The sequence below is a fragment of the Schistocerca gregaria genome, chromosome 6 (assembly GCF_023897955.1).
Source record: "Schistocerca gregaria isolate iqSchGreg1 chromosome 6, iqSchGreg1.2, whole genome shotgun sequence".
NCBI classification, from domain to species: domain Eukaryota; kingdom Metazoa; phylum Arthropoda; class Insecta; order Orthoptera; family Acrididae; genus Schistocerca; species Schistocerca gregaria.
In genome coordinates this window covers 52,738,227-52,750,487 of record NC_064925.1, presented here as the reverse complement: position 1 = coordinate 52,750,487, position 12,261 = coordinate 52,738,227, and the positions used below count along the sequence as shown (strand labels likewise).

The 12,261-nt window shown below is 40.1% G+C and overlaps 1 protein-coding gene across 1 annotated transcript in view; it reads right to left on the bottom strand.

Annotated features, from left to right (window-relative positions):
• LOC126278949 (G-protein coupled receptor Mth2-like) overlaps nt 1-12,261 on the bottom strand; it is a 101,296-nt gene that overhangs the window by 37,503 nt on the left and 51,532 nt on the right. Inside the window, exon 4 of the mRNA XM_049979226.1 lies at nt 2,854-4,437. Coding sequence (XP_049835183.1) covers nt 2,854-4,437 — 1,584 coding nt within the window. The remainder of the gene's footprint in view (nt 1-2,853; nt 4,438-12,261) is intronic.

Genomic DNA, 12,261 nt, shown 5'->3' with positions numbered 1-12,261 from the left:
TCCAACATTTCTACGGAATCCAAACTAATCCTCCCCGAGGACCGCATCTACCAGTTTTGCATTCGTCTGTAAAGAATTCGCGTTAGTATTTTGCAGCTGTGACTTATTAAACTGATAGTTCGGTAATTTTCACATCTGTCAGCACCTGCTTTCTTTGGGATTGGAATTATTATATTCTTCTTGAAGTGAGGGTATTTCGCCTGTCTCATACATCTTGCTTACCAGCTGGTAGAGTTTTGTCATGACTGGCTCTCCCAAGGCCGTCAGTAGTTCTAATGGAATGTTGTCTACTCCGTGCGCCTTGTTTCGACTCAGGTCTTTCAGTGCTCTGTCAAACTCTTCACGCAGTATCTTATCTCCCATTTCGTCTTCATCTACATCCTCTTCCATTTCCATAATATTGACCTCAAGTACATTGCCCTTGTATAAACCTTCAATATACTCCTTCCACCTTTCTGCCTTCCCTTCTTTGCTTAGAACTGGGTTGCCATCTGAGCTCTTGAAATTCATAGAAGTGGTTCTCTTCTCTCCAAAGGTCTCTTTAATTTTCCTGTAGGCAGTATCTATCTTACCCCTAGTGAGATAAGCTTCTACATCCTTACATTTGTCCTCTAGCCATCCCTGCTTAGCCATTTTGCACTTCCTGTCGATGTCATTTTTGAGACGATTGTATTCCTTTTTGCATTCTTCATTTACTGCATTTTTATATTTTCTCCTTTCATCAATTAAATTCAATATTTCTTCTGTTACCCAAGGATTCCTACTAGCCCTTGTCTTTTTACCTACTTTATCCTCTGCTGCCTTCACTACTTCATCCCTCAGAGCTACCCATTCTTCTTCTACTGTGTTTCTTTCCCCCATTCCTGTCAATTGTTCCCTTATTCTCTCCTTGAAACTCTGTACAGCCTCTGGTTCTTTTATTTTATCCAGGTCCCATCTCCTTGAATTCCCACCTTTTTGCAGTTTCTTCAGTTTTAACCTACAGGTCATAACCAATAGATTGTGGTCAGAGTCCACATCTGCCCCTGGAAATGTCTTACAATTTAAAACCCGGTTCCTAAATCTCTGTCTTACCATTATATAATCTATCTGATACCTTTTAGTATCTCCAGGATTCTTCCATATATACAACCTTCTTTTATGATTCTTGAACCAAGTGTTAGCTATGATTAAGTTATGCTCTGTGCAAAATTCTACCAGACGGCTTCCTCTTTCATTTCTTAGCCCCAATCCATAATCACCTACTATGTTTCCTTCTCTCCCTTTTCCTACTGACGAATTCCAGTCACCCATGACTATTAAATTTTCGTCTCCCTTCACTACTTGAATAATTTCTGTTATCTCATCATACATTTCATCAATTTCTTCATTATCTGCAGAGCTAGTTGGCATATAAACTTGTACTACTGTAGTAGGCATGTTCTTTGTGTCTATCTTGGCCACAATAATGCGTTCACTATGCTGTTTGTAGTAGCTTACCCGCACTCCTATTTTTTTATTCATTATTAAACCTACTCCTGCATTACCCCTATTTGATTTTGTATTTATAACCCTGTATTCACCTGACCAAAAGTCTTGTTCCTCCTGCCACCGAACTTCACTAATTCCCACTATATCTAACTTTAACCTACCCATTTCCCTTTTTAAATTTTCTAACCTACCTGCCCAATTAAGGGATCTGTTATTCCACGCTCCGATCCGTAGAACGCCAGTTTTCTTTCTCCTGATAACGACGTCCTCCTGAGTAGTCCCCGCCCAGAGATCCGAATGGGGGACTATTTTACCTCCGGAATATTTTACCCAATAGGACGCCATCATCATTTAATCATACAGTAAAGCTGCATGTCCTCGGGAAAAATTATGGCTGTAGTTTCCCCTTGCTTTCAGCCGTTCGCAGTACCAGCACAGCAAGGCCGTTTTGGTTAATGTTGCAAGGCCAGATCAGTCAATCATCCACACTGTTGCCCCTGCAACTACTGAAAAGGCTGCTGCCCCTCTTCAGGAAGCACATGTTTGTCTGGCCTCTCAACAGATACGTTGTGGTTGTATCGCTGAGGCACACAAGCCTCCCCACCAACGGCAAGGTCCATGGTTCATGGGGGGAGGGAAATCACGGAAAACCTAAATCAGGAGTGCCGGATTCAGGTTTGAGCCATTGTCCTCCTGAATGCAACTCTTGTATGCTAACAACTTTGCCATCTTGTTCTGTTCTGCATGTAACAGTCCGTTACAGATGGCTGATTGCTTTCCCTTATTTTACATATTACTATAGTTATGAGTTTGATATGCAATTTGTTGTTGTTGTTGTCCTTCCTTAGGTCCCATATTTCATTTAAGCTCTTCCTATGGGCCTTATTTCTCTCTTCAGAATATTCTGATCCAGTGTTGTTGTTTGGTTAATCCTCTTAGTCAACTTACCATTTGTGAATTTTAGACCTGAAGAGGTAGTAGTATTGGATATTGTCTGATGATGCAATTATGAACTTATGCCTTCATTTAAGTTGTTTTGCTATTTTTAGATTAAAAAATTTCTTGATGTAAAAGTCTTTTGAGGTTTTGAACAGTTTGAATGAGGAACTTATAAAAAATCTAGATAAATTTGTTCACAAAGAACTTTTTTTTACCTAAAATAGCCAAAAAAACTGATGCTGAAACAAATTCATTATTAATTCATTACATATCTACTTCATAATTAGTGTGAGAAACAAACAGCTTTTCATTTGGCCAGAATTATGGACCCTAATAAGATACCACTATTCTATTGCTATTATTACACCTGTTAATGACGCTGAAGACTGTAAGCCACATAACTAAAAAAAATGAAATAAAATAAAAAACCCTATCTTAACTCACCTCTTCTGGTTCCAGTTTCCTCTTATTGGATTCCATATTTTCTGATGATGGCATCTTTAGGACAGTCATTTTGTCAGATAACACACTATGTGTACTGCTGACACTGCATGATTTTGTCTGTGATGATGCTGTACATCTTGTATTTGTTGCTTCCTTTCCTGAGACACTGAAGTTTTTAAGAAAATTTGGTTGTTCAAATTTCCCACCAAACAACTTTTCCCATAACAGGCTGCCAATTTTTTGTTTAAAATCAAACATGAAGAAGATAAAGGTACCCTGAAGACCATTTAAGATAACAAAAATGTACCAAACTGCCTCAACCTCTGAAAATATTGCAATTATTCCTGATACCCAAGTTAGCCCCATAATAATAAACAGTTTTAGGTACAAATAAAAACGTATTTTATCTCTGTTACCAGAAATACCTCCAGATGCCTGCACTGGCTTTGTTTGTCCAGTTGACTGTGATGTTTCACAGTTTTCATTTTTCCTTTTTCTTTTTATGAATTTTATACTGAGTTTCATTTCATGTAGTCTGTAAATAGTTATCCCAAAGAGTACAATATTGATAACAACTATTACAAACATAGGAGCTACAAAATATATCAACAATCCGAGTGGGCTTCCAAACCAGCAAGTCATTTTATGTTCAGCATAATTTGGTCTTAAGTGCATTGGAAATGTAGAGGTATTATCAAATACAACAGCAAGAGCAACTATCAGCAATGGAATTCCCCAAGCATAAATTGCGTACTTCCAGTAATGACATCTTGTACCAGAAGAATACCCTTTCACTCCAAAGGTCCTCCATATGTCTAAACTCATAGTATTCATCCAAAAAAATGAGGAAAGAAATAGATAATGAATAAGGATTGCTATTGTAACACACAGGGAATGAGGTACGGGGGCAACTGGATATATACCCAACAGAAATATTAACTGTGCAAGAAGTAGTGCCGTTGTCAGGGAAAAGAGGTTCATAGCTGGAAGATTGCGCAGTTTTGGAACCAAACAGAATATGGCACTATGTAATATGAGGCAAATCACTGATAATGAAAGACACACAGTTGACACGTATCCTTTAAATATGTCCTTAGAATAAGGAACATCAAATACATTGCAGACTTTTGCATAACCATTGTCAAAAATCTCAAACAATCCATTTGGTATCACTGCATTAGAAGTATTCAGAGTCAGCTTAATGCTGTCATTTACAAGAATAAATTCACCTGGTGCAAGTGTTATCACAAAGCAAGAAACATTTAAAATACTGCTTTGATTTGTGTGGCTCCTTGTCTTCCTTTTTTGACGGTCTGGATTGGGGATACATTTTCCATCTTCAAACACATAGTCATCACCACAAGCATCTTCTATTCGCATGCATTTCTTGTGCAATGGGTCAAATACTCCATGAGGCAACTGGCAGTTTGCTTGCTGCATGGTTTGGGAATCTGGATCCCAGTTTAATTTCAGTACTAAGCTCAAGGATGGAAAACGAGGGGCTCTGACTGATACATCAAAGATGCAGTTCATTTCTTCAGGTTCCACATAGTTGCAAAGAGCACAATGGGGATTCTTGTAAAACTGCAACAAAAAGCAAAGAAAAATATTTTGGTGACTAAGATGTGAAGTTTACATTCCTGTCTTTCACTGATTTGTTGCTGTGTGAAGAAATCACAATAAAAATAATGAAATCAGTCAACATATACCCATAATAACACATGGAAATGATTCAATAAAATAAAGAAATAAAAACATATATATTTCAAAATCAACATTTACCAAAGGTGGACTGTACTGTGACGTGGATCACCCAAAATGCTATGGAATCAAATCAGAAAGTCCTTAACATTTGCTCCTGAAGAACAGTATTCAACAGTTTACCTATATCAAAACATGCATCTGAATTAGCTTCTAGGTGAGTACCCCTAATAATCATCTTGAGTTTGTATGACAGTGTATTTTGGTTTCCAGCTCAAATGATACCAATTGCCCACAATATTTTGGGACTGACAGTCATTCATTCAGGTACTGTGAGCACAAAATAGTACAGAACTTTAGGAAGACCATGGAAAAAAAAAAACGGAATCATCAGTTTCATCAAGCAACCCAAAATACATTTATCATCTGCGCTAGGAAAAACCTTGGAGGTTTTGTCTGGCATAGCACTAAGATCTTGACTACTACTCTAGTCTGTCAAATGTCACACATCATCAGTTTACTGCAAACTGTCAGCACTCTCATATAATACACTCCTGGAAATGGAAAAAAGAACACATTCACACCGGTGTGTCAGACCCACCATACTTGCTCCGGACACTGCGAGAGGGCTGTACAAGCAATGATCACACGCACAGCACAGCGGACACACCAGGAACCGCGGTGTTGGCCGTCGAATGGCGCTAGCTGCGCAGCATTTGTGCACCGCCGCCGTCAGTGTCAGCCAGTTTGCCGTGGCATACTGAGCTCCATCGCAGTCTTTAACACTGGTAGCATCCCGCGACAGCGTGGACGTGAACCGTATGTGCAGTTGACGGACTTTGAGCGAGGGCGTATAGTGGGCATGCGGGAGGCCGGGTGGACGTACCGCCGAATTGCTCAACACGTGGGGTGTGAGGTCTCCACAGTACATCAATGTTGTCGCCAGTGGTCAGCGGAAGGTGCACGTGCCCGTCGACCTGGGACCGGACCGCAGTGACGCACGGATGCACGCCAAGACCGTAGGATCCTATGCAGTGCCGTAGGGGACCGCACCGCCACTTCCCAGCAAATTAGGGACACTATTGCTCCTGGGGTATCGGCGAGGACCATTCGCAACCGTCTCCATGAAGCTGGGCTACGGTCCCGCACACCGTTAGGCCGTCTTCCACTCACGCCCCAACATAATGCAGCCCGCCTCCAGTGGTGTCGCGACAGGCGTGACTGGAGGGACGAATGGAGACGTGTCGTCTTCAGCGATGAGAGTCGCTTCTGCCTTGGTGCCAATGATGGTCGTATGCGTGTTTGGCGCCATGCAGGTGAGCGCCACAATCAGGACTGCATACGACCGAGGCACACAGGGCCAACACCCGGCATCATGGTGTGGGGAGTGATCTCCTACACTGGCCGTACACCTCTGGTGGTCGTCGAGGGGACACTGAATAGTGCACAGTACATCCAAACCGTCATCGAACCCATTGTTCTACCATTCCTAGACCGGCAAGGGAACTTGCTGTTCCAACAGGACAATGCACGTCCGCATGTATCCCGTGCCACCCAACGTGCTCTAGAAGATGTAAGTCAACTACCCTGGCCAGCAAGATCTCCGGATCTGTCCCCCATTGAGCATGTTTGGGACTGGATGAAGCGTTGTCTCACGCTGTCTGCACGTCCAGCACGAATGCTGGTCCAACTGAGGCACCAGGTGGAAATGGCATGGCAAGCCGTTCCACAGAACTACATCCAGCATCTCTGCTATTGTCTCCATGGGAGAATAGCAGCCTGCATTGCTGCAGAAGGTGGATATACACTGTACTAGTGCCGACATTGTGCATGCTCTATTGCCTGTGTCTATGTGCCTGTGGTTCTGTCAGTGTGATCATGTGATGTATCTGACCCCAGTAATGTGTCAATAAAGTTTCCCCTTCCTGGGACAATGAATTCACGGTGTTCTTATTTCAATTTCCAGGAGTGTATGTCAGTTGTCTAGAGGAAGTTCACTGCTTATCACACTTGCACGAGTGAGAGATTTGCTTCCAATACTGAAATCACGTTTTGACCACACACTACTATCAAAGATATCAAATATCAGTTTGTATGCTTAAGGCCATCAAAAAACTCTTACCTATCTTTTCCCCTTATTCTGAAAGAAAGTTAAGGAGTAAAAATACTGTACTATTTTTTCATAGATGTCTGTCAGACTGAGGAACATATTTGAGCTACAGTGATACAACCTCTTTTTGTCAATATCTGATTTGTTTGTTCGTTTGTTTTACAAACTTGTTCTCAAGTCTAACAGGACCTCCAATTTGTTAGCAAGCTTATCATAAAAGTATTATGCCTTCACAATCAAAGAAGTGTGTCATATAGCTTTTTTTAGTATCCTTAATAGCTTAATATTTTTGACTATCTCTTATCATGCCCTGAAATGAGAAATGTCCTGTCCACTAACCTTCTCACCCCTTCCACAGTTTTATTCCACTGTCCACTGAACCTACTCAATATACTCATCTACCCCTACACAACCCCTGTTCCCAACCCCCTTACCTCATGGCTCATACCCTTATAATAGACTAAGATGTAAGGCCTGTCCCAGACATCTTCCCCCCCCCCCCCCCCCCCCCCACCACCACCACCACCACCACCACCACCACCACCACCACCACCACCACCACCACCACCACCTACTCCAGTCTGGTCACAAACATCACCTATCCCATCGAAGGCAGGGCTCCGTGTGAAACTATTCATGTGATCTACAAGCTAAGCTGCAACCACTGTGCTGTATTCTATGTGGGCATGACCACCAACAAGCTGTCTGTCTGCATGAATGGCCACCGACAAACTGCGCCCAAGAAACAAGTGGACCATGCTGTTGCTGAGCACTCTGCAAAACACGACACACTTCATTTCAATGACTGCTTCACAGCCTGTGCCAAATGGATCCTTCACAACAACACCAGCTTTTCTTAACTGAGCAGGTGGGAACTTTCCCTGCAATATATCCTATGTTCCTGTAACCTTCCTGGCCTCAACCTTCGTTAGTCACTGTTCTCGCCCAACCAGCCCCCTCCCTGTTCCCATTCCAGCACTAGACAGCCCTCATTTTGTCATTGCACCCAGTCTTTTTATTTCTCTCTTTTTCTGCTACCCCCCACCTCCCCTCTCCACCTCTCCCCTGCCATGTGTCTAATCTACCGACTGCACCTAGCTGCCCTACCCTCTCTCCACATTGTCCCTGCACACTGCGCAGCAACACTTCACTGTCCGCCACACCGATACTATCCCTCACCCTTCCCGCCCGATCCTCTTCCTGTTTTTTTTGATGAAGGCCTTACTGACCAGGCCAAAAGCTTTATTTGTGACAGTATTTTTGCTGTGCCTACCTGCGACTCAGTGTATCTCCTATATGGTGAATAGCAACTTCCCTTTTAATAACATTAAGAGCTTAAGTCATTTGCATAAGACTTGAGGATGTAATGTGACATATCAAACATCCTGCACATAGTTGAGCAATAAACACATTGCCTTCTTGTTTCAGGAAATCATACCGTACATCATTCACATATATTGTATCACTTAAATGAAAATTTGCTAGGATTGAAGACAGTGGGGGTCATCAGCTAATAACACTTGCTTTTTTTTACTTCTCTTTATAAAGTGTGCTGTATTTGCTTTTTTCAAATTTACATTCTATCAATTACATGCCATCTCCTGATAGAGAACTTCACAAAACTGTTTTGCATGTATAAAATTGTTGATATGCTGAGATCATTACTTGTTTAGTCGAAAAAACTATCTGAGGAATGAGGAATTTTTAATTGTTTTCGGAATGTTCTTTCCTGGCAGGATGTTAATTCTGCAGATTGATGAGTGGCTCAAAGAATGGAGACACAGGTTGATGTGATTTGTTTTCTATGTGCATAAGTGTCCAGGGATGCATTTACTTTTATTTAATAGGGTGAGTTATTGGGCTCCCTAGGTTCTGCCATGTACTTTATATCTAGGTGAATACCTTTTAGGTGTTCCCAAAGATCTTCCATTTTGTTTTCTGTTCTGCGTATCCATATACAAACTTATCAATATTATGACAAGACACATCAAATTTAACTTGACTGGTTGTTATGTACTTGTTTCAGAATTTTCTAGACATAGTTTCACAACAATAAATCATAGCAGACTACCTATCTCCATTCTAATGGTTCATTCAAATCTTTTCCTATTCAACCAAAATTAATAGGTGTGAGTGTGGCTGGAGAGTTGAGAATAGCACTGTTTCTCCAATTATTTCTAATGTTTCAGGAAGTGGGATAGACTGACCACAATATCTATAATTCAGAACAGCAGTTAATTGATTCATTGTACAAGGCTGCTTGAGATACATAGTGTTCTAACCTCCTCCTTCCTCCCGTCCTCCATATTTAACGAGAATTTATTTATTTATTCCATGTGATCTGATGGTACACAGCGTGTTACAGATATCAGAAAATATCAGTTAACATTGTTAACATATATTAACTTATAGTATCCTAATTTATTACATTGGAAATATTGGTTAAGTTTACTTCACTCCATTGCTCAATGTTTTCAATATAACATAAGTAAAAAGATTACTGTTCTAGGTATTCATTTATAGAGTAAAAACAGTGCCACAATAAATATAACTTCACGACTTTGCTAAATTTTATGTTGTCTCCAATGGACTTAATGCTAGTGGGAAGATTGTTGAACAGTTGGGGGCCCATGGGGAAAGATCCCTTTTTACACAGTTGAGTGTTTTGTATGTAAAACTTGCAGATTTGAGTTGTGTTTATGTATTTCATTATTTTTTACAACTGTGGAGTTGGTTGGCACTATGTGGTTTCTGAAAAATTTTAGAGTTGTGAGAATGTATAGGCAAGTCAGTGTAAGGATTTCCAACTTTCTGAAGATGGGTTTGCTTCCAGTAATAATCCTTGTTGCTCTCTTCTAGATTTTGAAAGTGCTCAGGGCAGTTGGAGAATTTCCCCAGAATATCACACCATATTTTAGGTGGGCTTGTATGTAAGCATAGTACATGGTGGTTAATGTTTCCAAGCTAGCACATGATTTCAGTACAGTCAATACATAACAGCCAGTACTAATTCTGGCATTTACCTTTCCTGTATGTGTATTCCATTTCAGGCTATCTTGAACCCAAGGACCCAGGAATTTGAAAACAGTGTCAGTGTCTACTGGCTGTTTGTTTACAGTGAGAAGTGGCTGAGAGTAATTTGCATTTTGTGTTGTGTGAAAGTTCATGGAAGCTGTCTTATTAGTGTTGACAGTTAATCTGTTGATTTTAGCCTAGTTGCCGAGTTGTTTAGTGGCCAAGGACACATCTTTTTGCACAGCCTCTGCATTCGCCCCTTTTAGGAGTACAGTTGTCTCATTAGCAAATATTATTGTTTTGTGTGCATCTACATTCATGCTTAAGTCATTAATATACAGGAGGAAAAGTAGAGGTCCCAATACTGAGCCCTGTGGTACATCTTGCTTTACAGTTTTATTACTTGATAGGATTTCGGTTATTGAGTTGGTTTGTCTATTAGCGTATTTCATGATGACTCTCTGCATCTGATTGATTAGGAATGAAGCAATCCAGTTGTTTGCAATTCCTCTGATACCATAGTGTTTTATTTTTTCAGCAATGTTTTCTGGTCAACAGTGTCAAAACCCTTCGACAGATGCAGAAATATGCCTATTGTGGGTTGTTTTTTACCTAACAGATCTAATAGTGTATTTATGCAATCATATACTGCAGTTTCAGTCGATTTGTTGCTTCTGAACCCATGTTGAGCTAAACTTAATAAATCTTTTTTTTTTCTTCAATGAAGTCCATCAGTTTTTTGTACATTATTTTTTCAAAAACTTTAGAAATGTAGTTAATCATATCCTTATTATCACCTTTTTTAAGATAGGGATTACTTTATTAAGTTTCAGAGCTTCAGGGAAAGTACTTGCCTGGAAAGAACAGTCACAGAAGCGAGTTAATGGTTCAGCAATTGTGTGTACACAATTTTTGATGACAGCTGCTGGGATACCATCAATTTCAGCTAAATATGAATTTTTTAACTCTCTGAGGGGTTTGGCTACATCATTTTCAGTGACTTTAGTAATGAAAATTGAATCCGCACATGTGTGATATTTTTGGTTTACTGGTTCATAGTTTGTGTTAGGATTATTTTTGAGCAATTTTTCAGCTATGCTCGTAAGGAATTTGTGAAAGAGTTCACCACAGCTTCAGGATTAGATACAGATTCGTTGTTGAACTTGATTTCTATGTTTGTGTGTGTGTGTGTGTGTGTGTGTGTGTGTGTGTGTGTGTGTGTAGCTTTGATTTCCACTCTTTCCCTTTTTATAATATTCCACATTGCTTTTACTTTATTGCTGGATTTTTCAATGTACTCATCATTTTGCATCCTTTTTGCCTGTCTTATCACTCTTCTTTGGATACATGTGTAGTTTTTGCATTATTCTGTTAGTTGGGTGGTGTAACTACTTTGTTTACATAACATGTCGAGTATTCTTTTAGGTTTGCAAGAGATTTTTATAGCTGGTGTAATCCAAGTCTTGTTTCTCTTATTATTATTTAGTCTCACTGGTTTTTGTGAAAAAGCCTCTTCAAAGTGGTGGATCACTGTATCAAGAAATATGTTGAATTTCATGTTGAGATCATTGGCTGCATACATCTGTGTCCACTTTTCTTTACTAAGGAGGGCATTTAGCTTGTTCATGTTATGTTGAGTGAAAAACTTTCATAAAGTTTTAGGTGGGACTGGGTTTGAGGTATCTTTGCTAACAATGACCTTTAGAATGACAGCTTGGTGGTTGCGGAATCCTGCACTCTATACTTCTAGTGTTTGGTTATTTCTATTTGCAAAAATTTGATCTAGAGATGTCTTGGATATGGGTGTTATTCTAGTGGGCTCGTTTACAAAGTCATGCAGATTATAAGTTTTTCAATGTTAATCAATGTCTCCCTGTTTCTGTTGTGTGTGAGGAAGTCTATATTAAAGTCACCACATATAATTACATCCTGTTCCCACTGACTTATTTTGGATAGAAACAAGTCTATTTGTAACAGAAAATCATTAATACTACTGGAGAAGGAATGGTAAATTGTAGCTATAATTAGATTTAGATCTGTAAGCTTTATAGCTGCACATTCGAAGATCATGTCTGTTCCTATTTCCTTTAGGGTAGGAAGTGGGCTGTATTCAATGTGTTGTTTTATGAAGATGGCAGCACCACCATGTCCATCATCTGATCTGGAGTAGTGTTCACACAATTTGAAAGTCCACAGTGAGATTAACTTAATTACATCAGTGCAGAGCCAGTGCTCTGCTTGGCTTACTAGTGAGATATCACTGAGATCACTGGTCAGCAAATGCTTAAGTCATCAGTTGTGTTGTTTAAGGATTGGACATTGTGATAATAGATTTTCAGGTCTGAGTGGGGTTTACTCAGGGGGCTCAAAGTCATATTTACTGTGTCACTGACCTTTAGTTTAAATTGCACTGTATTCCACATATGTTGACTTCCGAGCAGTTGTGGTGGTTCTGTTGGTCGTCCTTGGCAGTCGACTCATCTTCCAGGTGGTCCTGTAAACTATCCATATGCACATCACACTGCTGATGTGTCACATAATCATTTTGGAGGGCTGTCTTGATAATGTTCACCATCACATTA